We start from the raw sequence: 25,033 nt of genomic DNA, 5'->3' as shown, positions 1-25,033 counted from the left end.
ATCACTGAGAGCGCCCCCTGCAGTCACAGAATCACAGCTCATCACAGGCTGGGAGACAAGGGGTTGGTTGGTTGGTGGGCAGATTGGTTGACTGATTGGTGGGTGGGTTGGTTGGTTGGTGGGCTGACTGGTTGATTGATTGGTGGGTGGGTTGGTTGGTTGGTGGGCTGACTGGTTGATTGATTGGTGGGTGGGCTGGTTGGTTGGTGGGCTGACTGGTTGACTGATTGGTGGGCTGGTTAGTGGGCTGGTTGGTTGGTTGGTTGGCTGGTTGGTGGGTTGATTGATTGGTTGCTTGGTTGGTTGGTTTGATCAGAACCAGCCCAACAGTTTTGGTGGCCCCACAGAACAATGTTGTGGCCCCTAAGGTACTCCAATACATTTGTATTACTTGAATTCTGTAGCCCTGGGATAGTTGTGGTGTAAAAGACTGCAGAGTGCATAGACTGTTTATGCCGGCAGCCAGCTCTGGGCTGGTTGGTTAGCTGACTGAGTGATTGAGGCAGGGGTCGACTCTCAGCCAATCAAAAACTCCCATCATCCTCTGCCAGCCACAGGCCACACAGATCGGCAGCACACCCTCACAACAAGGGTCTGATTGTGTCTTCTGCTCTAATTATCCTGCGCTGTCTTTCTCTCATCCTCTCCCCCTCACGCTCTCTCTCTCTCTCTCTCTCTCTCTCTCTCTCGCTGTCAGTCTTTCTCTGTCAATCTTTCTCTCTTTCTCCCTCCCTCACGGTCCCTCTCCCGCTCTCACACCATCCTTCTGGCTCTCTCAATTCCTCTCATTCTCTCTTAATGTCTCTTTGTCAATCTGTCTCTCTCTCTCTGCCTCGCTCATTCTCACGCACTCAATTCCACTACATCTACTTCTCCCTCTCTCTCTCTCTCATTCTCTCTCCCTCTCTCTCTCAATGTTCTCTTTCTCTCAGGCTGCTGGTCAGGCTATCGTGCTCACCCCAGTTCCTGCTGATGTCATTTTTAAACCTCAGCAGCGGCACTTCAGTCCCACACAGGGTTCCATTACTTACCACAGGCTTCTGAATTAACCAAATAAAAAAAATAAATAAATAAAAAGAAAACGCTAACAAAAAAATAAATAAATTACCAAATGCTCTGTCTGTGCAGGAGAACTGTCCAGCCCCCGCTGAGGCATTAAATGAGTGAGTTTCTCCCTGGATTACGGGCCTGGGCTCGGGGCTTAGAGAGAGTCTTCAGTGTATAATTAAAGGCCAGGGAGGGTCAGCTGTCTAATAGGACAGCTGTGCTGGTTCCCGATGGACAGATATAGTCTTCCAGCTCTCTCAATTTCCTTACCAATCTCTCTCTCTCTCTCTCTCTCTCACACACACACACACACACACACTGCCAGTCAAACACAGGGAATCCGGGGGGGTTGGGGGGGGGGGGTACTGCTCTCCTGACCCCCTTTAGTTCGAGTCTCATTGAGGAAGCAATCAGAGGGAAAACCGCCTCTCCTAATCACGCCCAGCAAGACACTGAGAGGAAACTCATCACCACACACGCACACACACGTGCGTACACACACACACACACACACAGATTACCCTCTCTCTCTCTCATACACAGACACACACATGCAGGCACGAACACACAAACGAACCAAAACACATGACAAAAAAAGGAAGTATCCACTTGGTTTGATGGCTGTTCGTGTCTTGCATAAAGAGAGAATGAAAGGGAAAAATGCTCACTTTAGACGCTTGCCGATGCCATCTCTGGTAGTCTGCCAGGGTGTCAAAGTTCACAAAGTAGGTCTGAGCCTGGGGTCCGGCCGAGCTGAACATCAAACAGTGCTGCCTCCTCTTCACCTCTTCTACCTGCGCGCACACACACACACACACACACACACACACACACACACACACACCACACACACATGCATGCACATACACCACGCACACACACCACACACAGCAGCACATACACACCACAACGCACACAAGCACACAACACACACACACACACAAGCACACACACGCATGCACATACACACACGCTCACACACACACATGCATTTAACATAACAAACAGAACACAAACAGGACCAAAGTGACAGTTAGATGGCTGACATTCTGAAAGCGCAGTATGTGTAAACAGATACAGATTTGTTCCGTTTGCAGGGCGATTATGAGCACATATTTCCCCTCGGTGACTAGACCTTGCGACGGCAGCTCTGCGCTGATCCTCACCCGTGTATAACCACAGAATTTCAGCAATGCGCACCGGATGGTTACGCGTGTGAAGATACGTGAGCACGTGAGCATCGGTAAACAGACGTACAGATTGGGAGAAAATGCGTGACCCCTGACCCCTGACCCCTGACCTTTCCCCCCACCAGGGGCAGGATGTGCATCTTGCCGGTGAGGCTGTCCTTGACGGAGGCCACGATCAGGCAGGTGCCGCACAGGATGACCTGCCGCTCCGCCCACTTGTGCAGCTGCGTCTTGCCCTTCCGCACGCTGAACACGCCCGTCAGCAGCGTGCGCTCCAGCTGGTCCGCGCTCAGCGGCTTCTCTGCAAGGAGGAGAGCGAGAGGGAGCGGCGCGGTCACAGTGCGGTCACGGCAACGGTCACGGTGCGGTCACGGCAACGGTCCTCCATCCCTCCCCAGTGCACAGAAAAGAGAATCCTCTGAAACGCGCATCTCCTGAAACACATTCTGAAGGTGCATGCCCCTTCCAGCTGGTCTGCGCTCAAAACAAACACACACAAAACCACACACACACGCACACACAAAGCCCCTCAACGTCACACGCTCACAAGACCCCTGTCACATGACAGCTGGGGCCCGTCGCTGGCGGCCTGGTGAACGCAGCTGGCCTTTTCCCTTCCCCTCTCCTCTCGCGTACACTCAGCTTCACAGACCGCCAAAAAACACACACACACACACACACACACACACACACACACACACACACACACACACACACACACACACACACACACACACACACACACACACACACACACACACACACACACACACCCAGCACTGCGGCTCACTGGGGCGTGCTGTACATCATTCACCTCCCAGCCGTCAGGACCAGTGGCCTCGCTCCCTCCCCAGACTGGGCTAGCTAACGCGCCACTCCATGAAAACAGGGGCAGGGGGCGCTCTGCTACTCAAGCAGAACCATGTGTGAAAGGGCGCAGAGACAGACAGCCTGGAGGACAGGCTCTGGGACAGAAACACAGCCCTGCTCTCTACACCCCCCCCCCCACCCCCCAAAACCTCCCGCAACCCCCCCCCCCTCCCCCCTCACCCCCCGCTGCGCTATTCCTTGGGGGCGGAGCCAGCGGCAGGTGTGAACGGGTGCGAGGACGGTATTTTTAAATCAACCTTGCGCGTTTGTGAGAAGCAGGTCGCCGCGGCGCTACTCTGCTCTTGTCCTCTCGTCTCTCTCTCTCTCTCTCTCTTCTTCTCTCTCTCTCTCCTCTCTCTCTCTCTCTCTCTCTCTCTCTCTCTCTCTCTCTCTCTCTCTCCTCTCTTCTCTCTCTCTCTCTCTCTCTCCTTCTCTCTCTCTCTCTCTCTCTCTCTCTCTCTCTCTCTCTCTCTCTCTCTCTCTCTCTCTCTCTCTCTCTCTCTCCTCTCTCTCTCTCTCTCTCTCTCTCTCTCTCACGCTAATATTCACACGCGCTCCGCCTGACGAGACCCCCCCTCATCGACACATCAGTCAGGCTCAAGGATGAGTCAGGGCTTTGCCACATTAAACCCCTCCCATCCCCCCGTCCCCCCGATCCCCCGTCCTAACCCCCATCCCCCGTCCCCCGATCCCCCGTCCTAACCCCCATCCCCCCGTCCCCCCATCCCCCCGTCCTAACCCCCCGCCCCCCGTCCCCCGTCCCCCCGTCCTGCGTCCCTGTGATGATGTCAGAGCGCTCTGTCCCAGGATCCACTGAGGCCCGAAGGACACTTCAAACGCCAGCCCAGCCCAGAGCCCTGCGACGGGGCACCAGTATGCGCCACGTCCCTGCCCAAATAACCACACAGGTACCACAGGCCATACTTTCACTCTCTTATTTCTTATCGACACTCACGCAGTTAAAATAAAGACATTTTATGTTTTGTGCAAAACGATAAACGCGTCTTTTTGAACGTAATCCTGCTGACTGGCAGCTGCTCTGTGCGAGTCTGGAAGGCTGGTAAGGAAAAGGTTCCAGGGACAGAAGACTGTACGAGGGGCAGAACCCCCCAGGTGCTGCAAGGGACACACACGCGCCCACCTGCACACACACACACACACACACACACACACGCGCCCACCTGCACACACACACACACACACACACACACACACGCGCCCACCTGCACACACACACACACACACACACACTCACCCACCTGCACACACACACACACACACACACACCTCACCCACCTGCACACACACACACACACACACTCACCCACCTGCACACACACACACACACACACACCCACCTGCACACACACACACACGCACGCACACTCACCCACCTGCACACACACACACACACACCACACTCACCCACCTGCACACACACACACACACACACACCCACCTGCACACACACACACACGCACGCACACACACACACACACACACACACACACACACACCCACCCACCTGATAAAGCACACACACACCACACACACACACACTCACCCACCTACACACACACACACACACACACACACTCACCCACCTGCACACACACACACACCCACCTGCACACACACACACACGCACGCACACACACACACACACACACACACACACCCACCCACCTGCACACACACACACACACCCACCCACCTGCACACACGCACACACACACACACACACCCAAACACCCACCCAAACACACACACACACACACCATTTTAACAGACCCCAAGGGAGCTCTCGCATCCGCCTGCAAACTGCTGACTCCAGACTGGCAGTGATCCTTATTTAGTCTGGTCGTTTATTTGGTCTGCCGCTCATCGATAACCTTGTGGGGACCTCCCTGGGACATCTGGACTCTGCCCCTGCGCAGTGGGGACCTCCCTGCTGCGTCGTGGGGCGCAATGGGTGGGGTGACAGACACCATCAGCCTCCACCCTCTCCCGATCGACACGGGGTGACCAGGAGTTTCTATTTGGGCGCAGGCAACAACCAAGCCAAAAAAAAAACGCACTGTCACAAACTGACCGACTGCTGTATTAAAAAGAAACGATACCTGCGACCAAAACATCGCTTCACACAAAAACGTTACGACAATTAGCCTGCACGTCACAGCAGCGCCCTATGGAAATGCCCAAGTGCAAACCGAAGTGCGGGGGGCGAAGTCTGATTCAGCAATAATCTCCTCGTGCACATTAGAAGGGAATTATGGGAGGAAAGGTCGGAAACGACCATAAAAACTGTTCAAACCGAGCCGGTCATCGACCCCGGCGGTCCTGCTGCACGAGGAGCTTTACAGGCCGAGTCAAAAACCCCAGGACAACACAATCCAGAGAGACGGTCCGCTCAGAAGCAACGGCTAATTTACAAGCCACTTCCCATCTAACCTTCTTAAACTAGATTATCGCACCCACCCCCCCCACCCCCGCCACTGCTGGGAAATTGAGTCTCCCCCTTTAAGAGCCTCTAAAATCACATCTGCCATCTCAAAAGGATGTGAACAATCATTTCCAAACTAGGAATCTCCCCCGAAGGCCCGATAAAGCACAAACGGCCCTATTAGCACCTCCTGCGCACTTCAGCGACTACACTACTGCGGAGAAACCGGAAACAAAATGGCCGCGGGATCCAGCCCTTCAGATCCCCCTTAAAAGACCCTTATGACAGGCAGTGTGATGAATGTGACCGTGTCACTGACACAGACATCCATCCCACACTTTAAAGCAATAACGACACATGGACATGTGCAATCCGGTAAGCAAGGCCAAACTGCTCAATGTTAGTCAGACTTTATGGCTCAAACTTTATGGGTAAAGTTACTTTAAATAAACTTTATACTTTATGACTCTAAAACCATGATGCAAACAGACCAAGCCATTGGACTGTCATAAAGAAATGACAGTTAAATGATTAAACAAGTAAAATAACTGCAGTTTCATTATTTCTGGGTTCTCTCAGGCTGGTGGAGACCTGAACAATAATCTCAAGAGACTTCAAATGGGAATGCCACAAAATTTAAAAAGTTTCAAAAAGCACGGCTGAGGAGTCCAACCATCTTCCTTATAGATTTGACAGACAGGCATAAGAACCAATCAGATGGCTTGAACAGATAATGAAGGGCGTGTTCCTCTGTTCTGACGCCAGAGTCCTATAATCACCCAGGTTACAGCTGTACGGAGTTGTGGGGCAGGCAGAAATGAGGCCGAAGTGTCACAGGGAGGTATGGAAACAGAATCTCGAGCATGTGGCTCTGCAGTGTTCCTCAGTCCAACCTGAGATGCAGACACAATAGCATTATCGCGTGAAGGACATGCAGTGCATTGTGAGCCTAATGAACACAGATCAATGGATGACATCTAATCGGCCTCTTTATGCCCGCCTCTGCTCCAGCGCGGGCCCGCGCACACACACTGTGAGGCGTCTTCTACCCCACCCCCTAAGGAGCCTCATCCAGACCCGATGCAGCGATCACAGAGGTCTCAGTATTCCGCACACATGCCTGGAGCGTGTACTGTACACATGCACTTTTTGCTCATGACCTGAGCCAGAGCCACGCACGTGTACACAAACACGCAAAACAAGCACTCATACACATGCGCGCATGCGCGCACACATACACACTCACACTTCTTGTCTCAGAGCGTATATCCATATTCATTCTAAGCGCATGCATGCACACGCACACACACACACACACACACACTAGCCTGGGAAAGGGCTCTATCTTCCAGGTGTGACAGCATGGGGGCATAGCGGTATGGCGGGTTCCTCAGGGACGGTCTGGGGCCCAGGCACCTCATCCCCTAAGACCCTCTAACCATCTTACTCAGCCTCCTGCCGAAATCTTACTGGGGGAGGGACCAGGGTCCCACTGCCCTCACACGCACCGCCTCTGCTTTTCCCCCTCCCAGGGCCAGCAGTGTGGCACAGCGGTTAGGGAACTGGGCTTACAACAGAAAGGTTGCAGGCTCGACTCCCAACCAGGACACTGCCTTGCACCCTTGAGCAAGGCACTTAACCTGAATTTCCTCAGTATCCAGCCGCATAAATAGATGCTACACCTGTATAAAAATACCATACGTTGAAAAGATCGCCTGCTAAACGACAGTAATGTAATGAATTAATGCTGTTGGACTGCATTTATATAGCGCTTTTATCCAAAGCGCTTTACAATTGATGCCTCGCATTCACCAGAGCAGTTAGGGGTTAGGTGTCTTGCTCAGGGGGCACTTCGACACGCCCAGGGTGGGGGGATCGAACCGGCAACCCCTCCGACTGCCAGACAACCGCTCTTACCTCCTGAGCTATGTCGCCCCGGTTCAGTCAAAGGCTCACGGTTGCTTTAGGCCAATCGCCAATCACATCGGTGGAAAGAAGTTTCGACCGGATCGCGAGACTGTCGGCCTCGTCCGCCACACGGCGCTACTCGGCTCGCCGTCCCGTCGGAAACTTTCCTTCAGACCGGGCCGCCTCCGGCACGGTAGAATAATGACCGCATTCTTTTCGGCGGGGAAACCTGATGAATAACGCTCGTCTGATCCGCCGTCGGATCGTAAAGCAGATTAGGTGACCCCCGCGGGGGGTGCTGGTGGGGGGGGGATCCAAAACAAAGGACTGCAGTGGCCTGCAGAACGGCAAGTCACTCCTCTAATAATAAACATATTAAAGATGTCAACTGCACAAGCCCTTTCAGTCCCTAATTTCCAATATGAGAAAATCCAACTTATTAAATTTTCACTGAGCTTCATAAGGCTTCCATTTCAGGAACGAACGGAAATTGACTTTCAGAAAAATGCGCCAGTCCAGGAGGGAGACTCAAAAACACACAAAAAAATAATTTAAAAAAACTAGGTCAGAACAAGAGACGAGAAAAGCAACAACGGTGAACAATTAGCAAAGTGCCTAACTATCTCCAGCGGGTCACGGGTACATATCCTTGTTTACAGTGTCCTCATGCAGCATCTAGACCAAGGCTTTGCCTTATAATGGTGTGACTCGTGGCGTAGCCTGTTGAGCACTGTACACATGCTCACTGTCAGCTGCGGTTTGAATGCGGCCGTGCGACCTTTAGTTGCATGTCTCTCTCTCTCACTCACTCCCCATTCTTCCTGTCCCTCTGCACTGTACTGTCCAATAAAGCTGGAAAAAGCCTCCAAAAAATTACAAAACAAAAAAACAATGGCGTTTAAATCCAGCAGCAAAAATGCTAGAGATTGCACTAGCTTGCGTGCGTGTGTGTGTGTGTGTGTGTGTGTGTGTGCGCGTGTGTACATACGCGTATGAGGTAATTGCTCAGCAAGCAGTTGATCGTAAATTGTGAACTCTTCGCCACAGTATTGCACAACGGGGCCAATCGAAAGAGCAGCGCAGCGCAAAGCAGTTACAGCATTCATTGGAGGAGATCAACTGATCAGACGCCAGGCGAGAAGTTACTGCTGCTCACGTCACCATCCAGAGCGAGCCACACCCCCATCCATTCTTTTCCAGACCTCTAGGGGGCACACTTCCCTCCTGGCGTGTATTTATAGGGCAGCCAATCACAGCCCCCACCCGCCCCCCGCCCCCGTGAGGTCATAAGTGAAATTCCGCCAGCCCCCCCCCCGTACGCCCGCCCAGCTGTCAGTTGACGATGAATGCTCGATCTCTGACCACCAAACTATGCGGCCTACGCATTTTAAAAGAGGCCACTCCCTTCTGATAACGTGATAAAACCATAAAAAAAACGACATAAAACCGCATCAAAGTTCAAAGAGCGCTGGGCGATGGCCAATCAATCACACCCCCCCAACCCCACCCCCCCTACCCCCGGTGATCTAGGTGCATCGGCCAGAGCGTTAAAGTCACCCGACAGATTAATAGCGGAAATAATGACAGACGTACGCGAGAGGGGATTTCGCTTTTTGTGCCGAACATGAAACGGCGAAGCTAGTGCTCATGAGCGCAGGCACAGGAAACTTCAAACGCCAGTGCAATACCCAGAGCTCTCAGCACACCGCGTTAAATCAGAGAGGAAGAGAAACCAGATGTCTCACAGCCATTACATCTATTAGAGGTTTTTACGCGCCAAGAGGACACCCGATACCCATACTTTCATGGCTTGTGTTTACCACATTATTCAGATGCACGCTTTCAGATGGATATTGACTAATCGCCATTCGGGCTTAAAAAGCTCTGAGGTCCTGAGATCCTAAGGATCTGGACTTGTGGAACTGGCAGCAACAAACCTCATGTCTCAATCGCTACATGGTAAATGGACTGCATTTATATAGCGCTTTTATCCAAAGCGCTTTACAATTGATGCCTCTCATTCGCCAGAGCAGTTAGGGGTTAGGGGTTAGGTGTCTTGCTCAAGGACACTTCGACACGCCCAGGGCAGGGTTTGAACCAGCAACCCTCCGACTGCCAGACAATCGGTCATACCTCCTGAGCTATATCGCCCCTACATCTCACTACTGTCCCACTGCTACATCAGGCAAAGGTTTCCTGTGGCTTCACACTAATGAATACTGTACAGTACAGCAGTCAGGATACTGTTGGGTCCAACTGCTAAAGAAAGACAACTGACGTACCGGACCACAACACAAAAATAGAGGCCCTCGGATTTAAAGCCTGGAGACGTGGCTAGGCTACATGAGGGCAGGCTATTCTCGGAAATATTTTTTTTTAAAACAATAAGTAATGAACTCGGAGTGTAAAAACAAGCTCGAGAGTTCATGTTCACATCAGAATTAAAAATGTGAATGTGGTGTCAGATCAAAGCAGGCAGGGTTCACCGTGTCACAGACAGTCCCTTCTGAAGGCGTTTCTTCTGTCTTTTTCGGGCAGTTTGAGCAATTCTGCAAAGGACTCGTGCCCCTGAAACAGCACAAACAAACAGCCCGTAACGCAAAGCGGCAGCTATTTATCCACAGGGCCTCATCCTCAGCCGCACCAGGCCGTCAAAACCTGAGCGAGCGGAGGCCTCTTCAGCGCCCCGCCCGTTAGCATCAGACCCCCGCCCCCCCTCCCCACCCCACCCCACGGCGGTACGCGGCATCGTCCCGCGCAGAATGATCCCGGGGTGCACTCACAACGGCCTTCAGCAGCTTCCCAGAGAGAGAGAGAGAGAGACGGTACAGAGAGCTGAGGAAAAGGGCCGCAAGACACCGCCCAACCGCCCGACCGCCCAACTGCCGCTTTACCGCTAACTCCGGTCCATAACAGACGCCCGCCGCCACGCCCCCGCCGCCCAACGAGGCCGTCGCTCGGCGAGGCGAAGACGAGGCGCTCCCAGCCCGCGCCGGAGCCGGTCAGGGCCCCCTCGCCGTTTATTCACTTCTCATTTTCTTTTCTGACACGCAGGCCCCAGGCGGATCGATAACTCATTAGCGCCGAAGCTACCGTGAGTATTTATATTTCCTCAGTCCCAATCACAAACCACAAACACAACACCACACGCACCGCACACACACACACCACACACACACATACACACATATATGGGGTGGGTGGATATGTGTGGAGTGGAGGAGGTGTGGGAGGGTGGGTGTGGGTGGGTAGGGGTGGTGATTGGTGATGTGGATTGGTGTAGAGGGGGTATGGGGAGTGGTGTGGGCGTATCGTTGATGGTGGAGGTGTGGGTGTAGAGGGTGGTGGGTGGATGCGTGTGGAGGTGGAAGGTGTGAGGGTGGGTGGATATTTGTGGAGGTAGAAAATAGATGCCTTGGGCAATATTGCTTTCTGTAATAGCTGTACATTGTGTACAAAAAGTTTTTTTTATGATAGTTCCCACCAAATGGACCTGTGATATTGCAGTGAGTTGGGGGTTTGGGGGGAGGGGTAGTGGAAGTGTGACCAGCAAATAGTAATTCAGTCCAGAGCGCAGTCACATGACCAAACCCAGTAAGGTGACCCCGGCTCACAACCACTATTCGCAACAATATTTTTTTAAACATCGTGATAAAATATTTTCAAAAGGCATGATTTTCAGAATTCCTGGAAAAGCACAGAAAATGTTTTTTTTTTTTTTTTTTTAAATAACACTTTTATTCATTTTGCAAAAGACAGATAATGAATATGAGCCCAGAGAGTAAAAAGCAGACAGCAAAATAAACACAAAATAAACATTGTTTGAGAATTAGCATTTGGAATACAAATGTCCCATAATGCATCACGGAGAGACCCTCCAGCCCTCGTTGTTCGAAACAGGAGTGAGGGTCATCACACAGGAGCGCAGGTCACTGGCCAGGAGTGCGAATGAGGTAACCCCTGGCAACGGCAGTGGCCCCCAGTCGCCCTCCCCCCCCACTTCCCTTGGTGGCAGGAAGCTGACCACCACGCGATGAGACAGCGGATCACATCTACAGTGAGCCTTGCACTGCACCGCACCGCACCTTGCAGAGACGCGAGATCTCACAGCCCTGGCAGCGCCCCCCGCAGGCAGCCCGTGGTAGCGCTGCCTGAAGGAGGAGGAGGGGGGAGGGATGGCGGGACGGCGCCCGGCCCTGAGGAACGGGGCTTTCGGCTGCATCTGGGGTCCTGAGTTTGGGGGGGGGGGGGTTACCTGGAAACGCAGCGAGGGCGGCTCAACCAATGAGTCATCATCACCCCCCCCCCCCACGACCGCACACAGGCCTTCGCTGCAGTGCTACATCCTGGAGACGCCGCAACCACTTCCTGTCACACATGGCTACACGGTTATCTTCAGACCGCCAACCGCGCTGGACCGCCTGGCGATTCTTTTCCGCGATTAGCAACCGCCGCCGTTTCCAAGAGATGACGCCCGACGGCAGCAGCTACAGCTTCGCCCCACAGCTGCAGTCAGGCCGCGTCAGCGACCCCCTGAAACTGCGCCCAGCCCGCACCCGTGCAGGCGAACGTCTCCTTAAAAAAAAAGAGTTTGTTCTTTCCAACCTCTCCCACTCATCCCCGTGCTGGACCCAGGCAAGTAGGTAGAGAGGTATTCATTATAGAGAAAGGGGCAGAGGGCTTTTTTTTTTTTTTTAAAGGTTGATTCATCACGCAAACCCGCTCGGAGATCTCTGGCAGGCACATTCCATTATGGTCCGTGGCGGAAAAGCTTAATGGCGGGAAAGGAGTGAAGATGGATCTCAGCATGGCCAATGCCAGCAGGTTCCGCGGAAACTCAGAAACACAACATCATTCCATCCGGCAGCCCAACGGGCCTTTATATATACAGGTGGAAAGCAAAAACAAAAACATCTCACAGATGGTATTTCACTGAAGCGCAAGCCGGAGTAGGAAGCGGAGTGAAGCAGAATGGAGGAGAAATGGAGCCGCTCATCAGTGAACGGAGCAACGGCTAATTCCTCCCGCCATCAGGTGTGGTCTGAAACTACACCCGTGGGCCACACGCCACTCAACTCCACACACAGGCCTGAATCCACGGCAACAGCACAGCACCAAAACCTCACATGCACCACCACCTGGGACAGGCCTGGGAGGAGGGGGGAGAGGGGGGTGCAGGATGGGGGTGCTCAGCAGGGGAGTGTCCCGTCATCTGCAGGCCCAGACGGGAGGAGGACGGGCGTGGCCGTGGGCCGGGCACTCACCGCTGTAGAAGCGAATCATGCAGCTGAGGTCCGAGTTGGCCGCCTCCCTCTGGATCCGCAGGGGGTCCTCGTACCCCATGGCCGCCAGGTAGTCGTACACTATTTGTAGGGGGCGCTCCGAGGGGTCCAGCCTCCTGCGGGACAGGGCGGGGCGGGGGGGGGACAGGGCACAGAGCACAGGAGGTCACATCACACAACTTTTCACACCTCTCACCACGACACGCGAGAAGCTAAAGTGCGAAAAGCGCTTCCTCTGTCAAACCTTCGCACGATCGCTCGGAGATGACAGAGACCCAAAGGACGGCCATGCAAATGCGCGCTGTCTGGATTCAGCCCGACGGACGAGGAACGTCCAGCTCACGGCTCCGACAGGCGTGCGACAGCTTAACAGCGTTCAGCAGGCGCAAGCTAACGATGGCTATCCCAGCGTGTCCGAAATCTCGAAGGGGGCCAATTCCCCCAAGACGAGCCCCAATATTTCAGATGAGAGTCGACACTGAAACACAGAATGCACCACAAGAATGAAGGGGCGTCAGATCACAGCTCTGGAAAGGCCCGTCAGACTCAATACTTTTGCATTGATCTGGAAACGTAAAAACCCTGCGGTTTGTGAGCCACATCAAGTCATGTCCACCTGGAGAGATGACTCAGTTGGAGGGCCGCACTCCACAAACAGTCAAGCAGGGGAACCTCCGAACAAATGTGTGAATTCAAACAGACATTGGTGAAGAAATAAGTGGGTCTTTGGCTCTGCACATAGTGTTCAAGTCAATAAAACAAGAGCCAACGCTTGTGATTATGACTACTATAGTACCGCCCCTTATTTTGCCACCTAGTGGTGACGTAAAGGTACTGCTGAGACTTTGGGGAGCGATCGGTGAGTCAGTGAGGGTCATCTTCAAAACTGCTTAGTCACCACCAAAATATAATGTCTTTGGAATTAGACGTCCCACGCCTTCAGGTTTATGGGCTCTCCTACTTTCTCAAGGACAGGTGTGATAATACTGCGGGGGTGTATAAATAAAAAAATAAAAAAATAAAACAACCGATCAGTTCATGCTATCACAATAAATCTCAAAGCAAGTGTAAAAGCCATTCCTGTGTGGAATGTGTGATTTAGTGCTGCTGGACTGAAGTATGTTGAGGTCTCCAAATGCTCTTAGACACCCCAGATCTGCTCACAAACCCCCCCCCCCCCCCGCCCCCCCAAAAAAGGGGGAGGATTCTCTCAGCATTTCCACCTCACAATGCTGTAGCACTGGCACCAAACTGGACATAAACTCAAATACACACACACACACACACAATCTCACCCACAAACACACACACACACACACACACACACATGCACACACACACGCACGTACACACACACACACACACACACACATCACAGGCTTCCGCACTGTCACGCTGATGCTGTCCGGCCGGCTGGCTGCTGTGGTGCCCGTCGTCTCCCGCAGAAACACTGGAGCACTTGTGTGTGCAGTGTGGAGGACATCCAGCCACTCCTCACATCCAAACACTACTGCCGCCACATTCAGCGACATCATTATTCTTATGATGAATGTCCTCATTCAAGGTGACTTGCACGGCTGCCGTTTGTTTTAAACGATCCTTCCGAACTGCCAGACACTTACTGTCCTAATTCAGGCACAGCGCCTTGATCAATGATACAGATCGGCAGCAAATGATACAGTTCATTCAAATCAACTTCTACTTCTGGGACATTTTCAGTCTGTTACGCTTTCAGCAGAAAATCAGCCATCGCAACCCTGCCGATCAGAGGACAGACGCCACATAAAGCTGACTGAGCTGCACCTACAGCTAAGTGACATACAGTACCTCAGCCTGTGAGACAGGTTTTATTGAACTACTGGTGGTTTTTACCACCGAGAAAACGACTAAATTCTTGGTCGGAGAGGCAGGCAGCATGACGTGGGTTTTCGCATCACCACATTTGCTCGCTTGCGATTGGCCGATCACTTCATTCAGACTGACACCGGACAGCGCCGTGACATATCGCTCATCCGGATCCTACCGTGCTCCGACAGGACTCCTCAGGGGGGGTTTATCTCAGGGGGGGTTTATGCACCACGTTGCTGTCTGGTGATTGGGCGGGGCCGTGGAGGGTCATTTCCGCTGGCCCCGCCCTCATTCTCGTTAACTGGCAGAGCGCGTTCGCCCCGGTCAAGCCATCCATTGGTCGGTTATTGTTGAAGGAAACTGCCAAACCGCACCCTCACCGTACACAGCAGCCATACTGACAGCCAGTCAGTCATTCACAAACCTAAAATACTGCGGGGCCTTGACAGAGCAGGAGGTTGTTTAAAATCGAGAGCAATTATGGGAGCAATAATGAGGAAACACCCCTCCGGTAATTATCCCATACAGTCAAATCCTACTCCTCCTCCCTGCTGGTGAGAATTTCTATTAAAAAAAGAAATGTGGATCCTGTTTCTTTTTTTTTTATTTGCAAGTAAAGGACGGGAAAGCTCAAGATACTGAAGCGAGTAACACCGCTATTTCCGCATTTCAACGTTTTTGTCACGGCCCATTTTAACACATCGCACGGCTCGACGAGCTCAACCGAAAATAGCGGAAAGGGAGTCCACGGCTCCGTCCGGGGGAGAGTCCTGAAAGTGCGCGCGGGCGTGACCTGATTATAGCCTGCGTTAGCGGTCCTCCTTCCGCAGAGCTATTCTCAAAAACCGATGTCATTCAGCAAAAAAAAAAACGCCAAACCGGATTTAAAAACTAAAAATGCCATTCTCAAATCCAACGTCCCCCTGTCTGAAAGCATGCTTTGTGCGCCTGAACTAGGGATGTGCACTCTGAATAATCTGATAGTCAAATATTATACAGCTCCTAGCATCAAATATTTAAAATTATCGTGTGCCACGTTTTCCTCCAAGCTATAAACGAGGGTTGAAATGTTTTGCTCTAAATACAGCCTCAAAGCAAAGAGATCATCCTTCTCAAACTCGGGGAGTCAGGGAAACTGAGTCTCATTCTTTTGGCTTGTTATTTCACCAAAATAATGCATTTTCCTTTGCTTCCCTCTTTGAATATCGATACAAAGGAAGCTGCTGAGTTGTCTGTTACATTGGAACACAGCCTACAGAGAATTTGGGCTGTCTAACGACAGTATTGCGAGACAGTGACACAGCATCTTTCGGTGTGTGTGTGTGTGTGTGTGCGTGTGTGTGATAGAAAGAAAGAGATAGAGAGAGACGGGGGAAAGGGAGAGTGAGAGAGAAAGAGGGACAGGACACCTGTGTGAATCACAGTGCGGTACACATGTATAAGAGACCATAAATGACAGTATGGCAGTTTGTAACACTGTGTGAATGCTTGACAGGTCTGGTCATAGAGACAGAGATCCTCTGGGTATTTGGGATTCAGGCCTGACGTGTTGCTGGATACTCTCTAGTCCCTGGGTTTTCAACTAGGGGTCACTGACGGTACTGTAGGGGGTCTCTGGTCAGAGGCAGGAGCTACATATAAATTTGGGATATTAAAAAAATCTTTCTTTTAAATGTAACCAGTAATGAGTGTCCCCTGTATGCCTTTGAGCCTGGGTGGGGATCCCTGGATAAGAAATGGTTGAAAACCCCTGCACTAGTCTGTGGGGGAAGCCAGCGAAATGGTGAGCCACGTTGGGCTGACTGGCCTGTTCTCCACATTATGTATCCTCATTACGTATCCTCATTACATAGTCTCATTACGTAGTCCCATTACATAGTCTCATTACGTGTCCACTCATAGTCTACCTAGCAGTATGTCCTCTACATGCCTTACAATCCTCATTACATAGTCTCACCGAGTCCTCCCATGTATCAAGTGACCCCATTACATGTCTCGTTACGTGTCCCATGACCGAAAGTCTCATTACCAGTCCCCATTACATGTCTCATTACGAGTCCCATTACATGTCTCATTACATATCCATGGACTTTGTCTCTTACATACCTCAGTTACATAGTCTCATTACGTAGTCCCAACTTCAGTCTTCATTACTAGTCCATTACATAGTCTCCATCAGTCCCATTACGTATCCTCATTACATAGTCTCATTACGTAGTCCCATTACATAGTCTCATTACATAGTCCCATTACATAGTCTCATTACGTAGTCTCATTACGTATTCTCATTACATAGTCTCATTACATAGCCCCATTACGTATTCCCATGTTCACACAGCACAAGTCAGGGTGTTACAATAGAAACCGTGTTGGGCAGCATGTGTGTGTGTGTGAGAGACTGTGGTCCAGAGCGTCAGATCCAGGTGAGCTTACCTGAGCAGGTCTCCGTGCAGCTGCAGGTACAGCCCCTGCCCCTCGCCCTGGGCACACAGCTCCTGGGCGGTGGTGCTGGTGGAGCACAGCACCAGCCGCAGGTCCGGGGGTCCCGCCGAGGGGGGCTGGGGGTCGGCGGGACCCCCGTGCAGGCACACGCACCCCCGCTGGCTGTCCCCCTTCAGCCAGTCCCGCTCCCGGGAGCCGAAACGGGACTTCCGGGTCACGCACCCCCGGCTCCCGTTCCTCTTCATGTTGCGCTGCGGAAGGGTAGGAGAGCCGGGTCAGATTCGGAGGTGGCCCGACCGCGGCTCACTCACGGGACGAGGGGCATTCGGTACCCGTGAGGGGGAAATGCCTTTTCAAACTCTCAGCCTAATCAGTAAAAAATACACGTGTGATTATGAACAGTGACATTGCCCCCACACATACACCGCATTTTTGCACGCACCACCCCAAATCCTTTAACTGTTGCTCTCCAAGCCCCTGAGCCCAGGAGGGGACTTTGGAGCAGCAAACACACCCAATTAAAAAATATATTATCACCCCCCCCCCCCCAAACCCAGCTTTCCCTCCAAACAAAACAAAATGCTGTTACTACCATGAACAGCTGGGGAGTTCAGAATCATTAGGGTCCATTACCTTCAAAACTGCCCACCTCTAATGAGACCTGGTTATAGGAAGTATGGTCGGGACACCCAGACAAACAAGCACAGAGCACTGGGGCCTCCACCTGAACCAAGAGGAAAATGTGGTGTACATGGGCTCAAATGTTTACATGGTTTATGGTTAAGTGAGAATGTGTGTATGTGTGTGTGTGTGTGTGTGTGTGTGTGTGAGAATCTCTGTGTGTGTGTGTGTGTGTGGGCCTTGCTCCAGAGCTGGGGCTGGATCAGGCCGTTGGACTGATGAAGTCATCCTTCCACAGCGATGCGTGTCCCGACCATGCACAAGCACCGCAGAGACGACCTCACACTGCCACAGCCACACAACACCTGCAGACAACAAGCTGCCAACCCAGCACCAACACATGCTGCCACACACACACACGCCACGACACACACCGACACACACACACACACACACACACATGTACACACACACACACATGCATACACACACACACACATGCACACGCTCACACACGCACATGCACACATGCACACGCTCACACAGAAAGACATGCACACATGAATGTCGGCCTGCACGTACACCTAACTACCCCCACATGCACACATACTGTACATATACACGGACGCAAACACACACCTACCAGTCCCCACACACGTACACACCTACACCTGGACACACTCCAACCAGCAAGACTCCAGTTGCAATAATTCACCCCCGATAGTGATGAGGTGTGAAGGTGGTGGAGGGCAGGGCTGCCTTAAGCGTTGTCCATGGCAACGATACCTTCCAGATAAATATGAATTCAAAGACAGCCCGTCCATCTGGTGCGACAAGATCAGGTCTGGCAGTGAAAGCGTGAGACGGGGTCAAATTGTTTGGGACTTGCACAAAAAAGAAAGGTTTAGCCCAGATGTCCGTATGACCAGATGTTAAAGCAATATACAGCATTACAAGCCGTTTTGTGCTAAATTACCTGCTGATATCCAGTCCACGGTAGAACTTTAAAACACACACAAACCAATTCAGTGCAGTTTCATTCCAATTCCAAAATGTCTCTGAACATCCCATATCCACCGACACCTTGGCAAGAGAACTGGACAGTCTAATCCTCAGACCAGGCTAATGTATGTGTGCCTCGCCTTTATTATAAGGAAGGACAACCTGATTAAAAAGTATTTAAACTTTTATCAGAATGTTTTCCAGCAGCACGATATTATGCAGCGCCAGAACGAGAAAATGCAACAGCTGCACTGGACTTAAACTCTTACGTAGACCGGAGAGGCTGCGTGGCCAGCCATGTTTGAACAGCTGAAATAACCTACATAATGCTGCATCATGATATTATTGTTGTAACGGGTTAATCGATGACATAATGGCGGAAGTAAAGTACACGAACAACCCGGGGGATAAGTGGTTAATCGGTGGGCCACTGTCGGTCTGTTGTGCGCGCGAAGACCTCAGAGCAATTACTGTCCATTAAACAGAGTATGATTGGGAAACCGGTGGAATGCTCAGGAAGCTTGCACGTTTCTCAGCATTGTAACGCACTACCATAATCGTATACATCTAATTGCAAACTAATTCATATAATTGTACAGTTCCCTCGCCAATGTCAGAAATGTCCCCATAAAAATAACCTGAACTTGTTTCTTCCTCATCCAGTTAAGTCGGAGTGAAGATATTGCGAAGATGTCGTAATAACGATGCATTAGCAACAAGCTTTCGCAAGTGCTGCAAGGTAATTAGCGAGCTAGTTAAACGGGATTCGTTTCGCTGAAGAGGTTAGCCATCTAGCTGGATATAGCTATTTGGGTTATTTCTAGACTAGTTAGCACTGATGATAAAATTGTATAATATCGTTCTGGGAGCCCAGCGTAGGCTCCAAGAGACATTAGTATGCAAAGCAGTGGAAGACAGTTACCGTTTGTAATTCGGCAAGACCAGCACATTTTATTGCAATGTTTTCTAGCCAGCTAGCTAGTCACAGCTCAATGCACAATATCTGGACAAGAGATAACGCAGATAAGCAAATCCAGATGATATCATTTTTTACAGTGTCAGGCATCGAGCCATTCGCAATATCGCATACCTCGGCCCTGCATTTACAACGTTCAACAATAAAACGATTGTCCACGGTATATGGTATTTTTCTCACGGAAACTAGGTTGGCATGACATGCCAAACTACGTAGCCTACCTTTAAAACCCGTATTCCTGTTGCACCGCTTCTGCCCGGTCCGTTGTGGTCGCTACGACCTGCCGCTTGATTAGATCCCGTTTCGTAAAGCTCTGTGCCCGGTGAAACACCATTGCAAGACCCGCTATCTTCGACACCACCTTGTTTTCTTCGGTCCGGACCGGTACTCCGTACCGCCCCCGCCGGACTATCTTCCTCCTCCATTTACATTGAAATGTTTTCTAGGAAAAATCCAACAAGAATACCGCCGTTCGAAACGTGCAAATTCCAATGCATGGGGCACCAAAAATCCCATTCAGGATTGGTGAGACGCCATAACGAGACTGAACATCGCGGCTGTCAGATACACTCGATCAATAAACATTAGAGGGGCAGGGTTACTTATTCACAAACACGACTCATACTGAATTATTCATTAGATCCGCTAACTCCGCTGGGCCAGGTGACCTTAACCTACCAGAATCTTTATGAACTAACCAAGTATGATACGGTAGATGCGTGCATGAGTCGTCAGCTACATTGCTACCTAATTGTATATGGAATACTGTTGTAATAGTCTACGATAGACTATTAATAATAACATTACAGACGACAATAATCAAACTAATGGCCTATGACATTAGACTACTGGCATTTAGCAGCTGCTATCCAGTGCGACTACGGAAATACAAGTGCAAATATTTCTTGATGATGATGATGATGATGATGATGATGATGATTATTATTATTATTATTATTATTATTATTATTATTATTATTATTATTATTATTATTATTAATGCTGTTCTTGTTTTGAAAGTATAGGCCAAATACTGACCCAGTGCATATCCTGATGCTTTTATCTTAATTAGGCTGCTGGAAATCACAAATAGTTACTCAAATGTTCTGCAGTGCAGCCTAATGCACAGATTTAATTTGTCATTATGTTGACGTTTCCGATTACATAGGCTACTTGAAACAGCTTATTTCCTCTCGCGTTTTGGGTTACTTGTTAAAGTACCCACGCTTTGAAAGAACGCGTACTGACAAACACTTCCACCGTCTATTGACTTCACCCTAATCAGCTTTCCCTCCTTCCGTTTCAGGTTTCGCGGCAGTCAACGCACTGTCGCTGTAGCCTACGCACACGGGCTCTGTGTGACTCAAAAGCGGACACTTTAGATCACTGACCTCCGCGGGGCACGCACGGAGGATAACCTACTCACCTCTAAAAGCGCCTTTATCACCACCATGCAGTTTGAATCTGGGTATCTAAGCTTTCGCAACGAGTTTACACACCACGGACGACTAAACTTTGGCCGGCCCGGAGTTATGTTACAGGCGCTGTTTATTTCCTCATTTTTAAAACTCGTCGGAGTTACTGCCTACAGAAAACATGAACGAACAGTTTGTATGCATCAAAGTAGTTTGACAGTTGTTTACTTCCTCCTATACATGCAGAACGACTTGATTATTGACTCTCATACCTCAGCGCGAGCTACGTGTTCCCATATCTTTTCAGATGGCAGAAATCAAGTCACTACTCAAGAAACAACCTGGCTAATTACAGACCTATTTCAAACCTCCCACTGCTATCAAACGTCCTTGTGAAATGTATAACTCAGAAGAGTTTTCTTCCTTACAGGTTAATAAATGTGTGAGAGGTTTTATTCCGAATTTAGGAAGCACCATAGGGCTGAGACAGTGCTTGCCTTAATAATTAATGATTTGTTTCTCACCCTGGGTTGGGACTACATCTCCGTTCTTCTCCTACTTGATTTAAGAGCTGCCTTTTATACTACAGCCCACCATGTTCTCCTCCACAGGCTAGAAAAATTAGTTGGTCTCACTGGGCAAGCAAGTTCACATGTGGCTTAAATCCCACCCCTCTGACAGATCTCTATTTGTTCGGGTAAAGAGGAAATCCACTGAGTATTCCAGGGTAAACTTTGGGCCCGCATGAATAATATCATAAGCATGGCCTTCTTCCACCTGAGAATCGCATCTAAATTAAGGACGATTTTCTGTTGCTGAAAAAATGTTTCATGCATTCCTGTAATGTTTTATGGTCTGGTTACACTAATTCAGCCCTGAAATATCTCCAACGCTTACAGAATGCAGCTGCTAGTGTTCTTACTAAAACTAAGAAATGCAAATATATCAGCACAGCGCTTACAACTCTACAATGGTTGACCGTTATATACAGAATTGACTATTGTTAATGTATAAAGCCTTAAATGGTTTGGCTCCTGAATATTTTAGTAAATTACTTATTCTTTTCTCTCCTGTAAGATTACTTTGTTCACAAGGTGCTGGAGAAGTGCATCTTAAATCACAATGGGAGGCAGAGGTTTATCTTAATACATCAACTATCACCTGTTCAACCTATTTGATCATTTGCTGTGATAGATCCCTTGTTACATTTCCGTTACATCCATTCTACCTCTACCTCTGCCTTTTAAAGGACTTTGCTGCTGCACTAAAAAAAAACTTTTTTATTTTAATAATAATAATAATAATAATAATTATTATTATTATTATTATTATTAAAGCAAATCACTAAAAGCACATGTCTTTTAGGTCTGTGTGAGATGCTGTTTTTATCTGCTGCTGTAACACCCAAATTTCCCCACCTGGGGATTAATAAAGTCTCTAATCTTATCTTGTCTACTTTACAAGGGACCGGCCAGTGCAGGGTGGGCCCCCACTCTATAGCCGGGTGTCTCCTGAGATTTCTTCCCATCGGAGAGTTTCTGCGCCACTGCTTTTCTCTCTCCTTCATCCCAGGGAGGTATTTTTATTGTGCCAATTCTCTGTAAAAAAATAATTTAAAAAAAAAAAAAAAAAGGCTATACAAATAAATTTTGATTTGACTTCCAGTTCCACAAATGGACAAAATAACATGTTTGGATAAATGTAAAATTGTGCCCCAGGCCCATAAGTCCAGCTCAAAGGAATGTTAGTGCTTTGGGTGATATCAAGTGTGTGCGTTTTGTCAGTGACTGTAGGCCACAGCCTTGCACGGTTGTTTTCAGACCTGTATTGGCACCGATCTTGAAGAAAGGGCAAATGTGAAATTGTCTGAACACGTTCACCACGACTGGTGCAATTCCAAAGCAATGAACCCCCGTCTCATCATTCCCACACCGCCCCCAATATATTTCGTAACAAATTATACCCCTTATCCTGCCCCCACCCCACCCCCTCGGGTCTGGGCCCAAAACACGGAGCCCCCAGTTGTGCCCCCATGTCTGCAGCCCTGTACAGGCACACCCAAAATAAAGGAAGAAAGCAACCACAGGGGACAGAGTGGTATGAACTCTTTTATTTACCCCCGAACAGAACGGATTAGACGCTTGGCATTTTGTTTTTTCTTAAATAGCTCTTTGCTTATTACAGGTGTTTATCCCGAACACTCACAAGTGTGCAACTGAGCCCCAGTTCAGACAGGAGGCGCTGCGTTTTTTTGTGTCGAATAAACGTTCTTTCCTCGCATTTCAAAAGAAGAAGATGCATAAAGAGTAGAAATCAGGCTATGTACACTGGTTCTCACATGCAGCTTTGGAGTTTAAGATTGAGACCGTCGCGGCCGAGATCCATGTCTTACCTTGTGTTTGGTGGAGTAAGACACTCGCACGCACACGCGCACGCACACGCGCACACGCACACACACACACAGATTTAAAAAAAGAAGCTGCAACAGATGTAGCCTAATTCCCACGATAATCTCTTCTGTCAAAGCAGCAGCGTTCCCACCAGAGAACCATTTGTATAGGCAATTAAAAATCTACAGAGCACTGCACCTTAAAAAAAATGGGGATATAGACTGATTGGAACAGGTAAGACTAAAACATTCAAGACAAGACACCTCCCACTTCTGTCCCTTCCCGAGAATCTTCAGTGTGAAACAGCCCCCTCTTGTGGAGGCAAGTTTCCACTACACATTTACCAAAGGTAAAAATGTAGGGTCTGCTTCTCCTTTCATACAAAAAAAGTTTCTTCTTTCCTCAAGGACTGTTAAAGCAGCTCTACATTCATTTGAATTGTACATAGCGCTACAAACAGAGCAAACGTCTGAGGGAACAAGACCACCACAACAGGGTGCTTTTTCACTCGGATAAAAAGACAATCACCTTTACCCCAGGAATAAACCCTTTGCCTCCTCGTCCGTTTTACGCGGTCTAAAAAAACGTTATTTTTTTAAATTCGCCATTACGCATCTACGTAAAAAAGACTGCAGAAACCAAATCAACCGAAAATCAGATGGAATGCCAGAAGGTGGAAATTCATACTACCTGGTGGTGGGGGTGATACTGCTCAATTACGAGATCATGGCCGTGCGTGACGTCTGGAGGCATCAAAGTCACCTGGGGTGACTAAGAACTACAACAGGAACTACCACCTTCTGTGAAACGCTTTCCATAGTGAATGAGGGTCACGCTCTTGAACCTCGAGGCCGTCCTCATTTCTTATTGGGTAGTAAACAGAAACGCTGGCAACGGAAACCCCAGCACTTTCACTCTGTCTGTGTGGCAGTCTCTGTCTGTTGCTCATTTAATCATGTCTCATTAATACGAGGATGCAAAATCCTAAATTAATTTGAAACGATGATTGTGCGCAGAGACAGGGGCGGATGAAATTAAGGGCGTAGAGCGGTACTCAAACAATCAAATTACCAGCAAGGAAACCAATCTTGAAACTTGTATAATTACAAATTAATAGAGGGGGGGAAAAAAATCCCGAGGGCAATTCAGATGCCTACATCCAAACATCCAAACATACGATATGTAGGGAAGGCGGGTCATCCATTAACAAGCTTTTATAGCGGATAGTCATAATGAGCTCCAACTGAAAATTCCCCAGACTGATAAATAATATACTGCGCTGATGTTTTTTGGGAGAGGGAGAGAGGCTTGTAGAACCCTGGGTACCTTTGATGAAGAGAATGTAAACAACATGAGCCAATCACCGATACAGACAAGGAGTCTGCATCGTGTGCGCCGCTACAGAACTGGGCTCATCAAGTCCATCAGTAGTAAATCACTCAGAACGCACTTTAGATCTACCGCAACCCTCCATTCCAGCCATCCACAAGAACCCACACCGAACAGTCATCCGAAGGAACAAGGCGTCTTGTGCATTACTTAAATTTGACTCCCATTGGTTTGACTGTAGCAAAATAACGTATGTTAGAATGTAACATG

The 25,033-nt window shown here is 49.6% G+C and overlaps 1 protein-coding gene across 1 annotated transcript in view; it reads right to left on the bottom strand.

Annotated features, from left to right (window-relative positions):
• LOC135255746 (PH domain leucine-rich repeat-containing protein phosphatase 2-like) overlaps nucleotides 1-20,433 on the bottom strand; it is a 35,574-nt gene extending 15,141 nt beyond the window's left edge. The window contains exons 1-5 of the mRNA XM_064337303.1: nucleotides 19,851-20,433; nucleotides 17,022-17,281; nucleotides 12,723-12,856; nucleotides 2,348-2,538; nucleotides 1,716-1,841 (exon numbers count right to left, since the gene is read on the bottom strand). Coding sequence (XP_064193373.1) covers nucleotides 1,716-1,841; nucleotides 2,348-2,538; nucleotides 12,723-12,856; nucleotides 17,022-17,281; nucleotides 19,851-20,054 — 915 coding nt within the window. The 5' untranslated portion in view covers nucleotides 20,055-20,433. The remainder of the gene's footprint in view (nucleotides 1-1,715; nucleotides 1,842-2,347; nucleotides 2,539-12,722; nucleotides 12,857-17,021; nucleotides 17,282-19,850) is intronic.
• Between the last annotated feature and the right edge of the window lie 4,600 nt (nucleotides 20,434-25,033).

Source organism: Anguilla rostrata, chromosome 5 (genome assembly GCF_018555375.3).
Source record: "Anguilla rostrata isolate EN2019 chromosome 5, ASM1855537v3, whole genome shotgun sequence".
Lineage (NCBI taxonomy): Eukaryota > Metazoa > Chordata > Actinopteri > Anguilliformes > Anguillidae > Anguilla > Anguilla rostrata.
The sequence above is the reverse complement of the archived record's forward strand: the minus strand, read 5'-3'. Positions and strand labels throughout refer to the sequence as shown.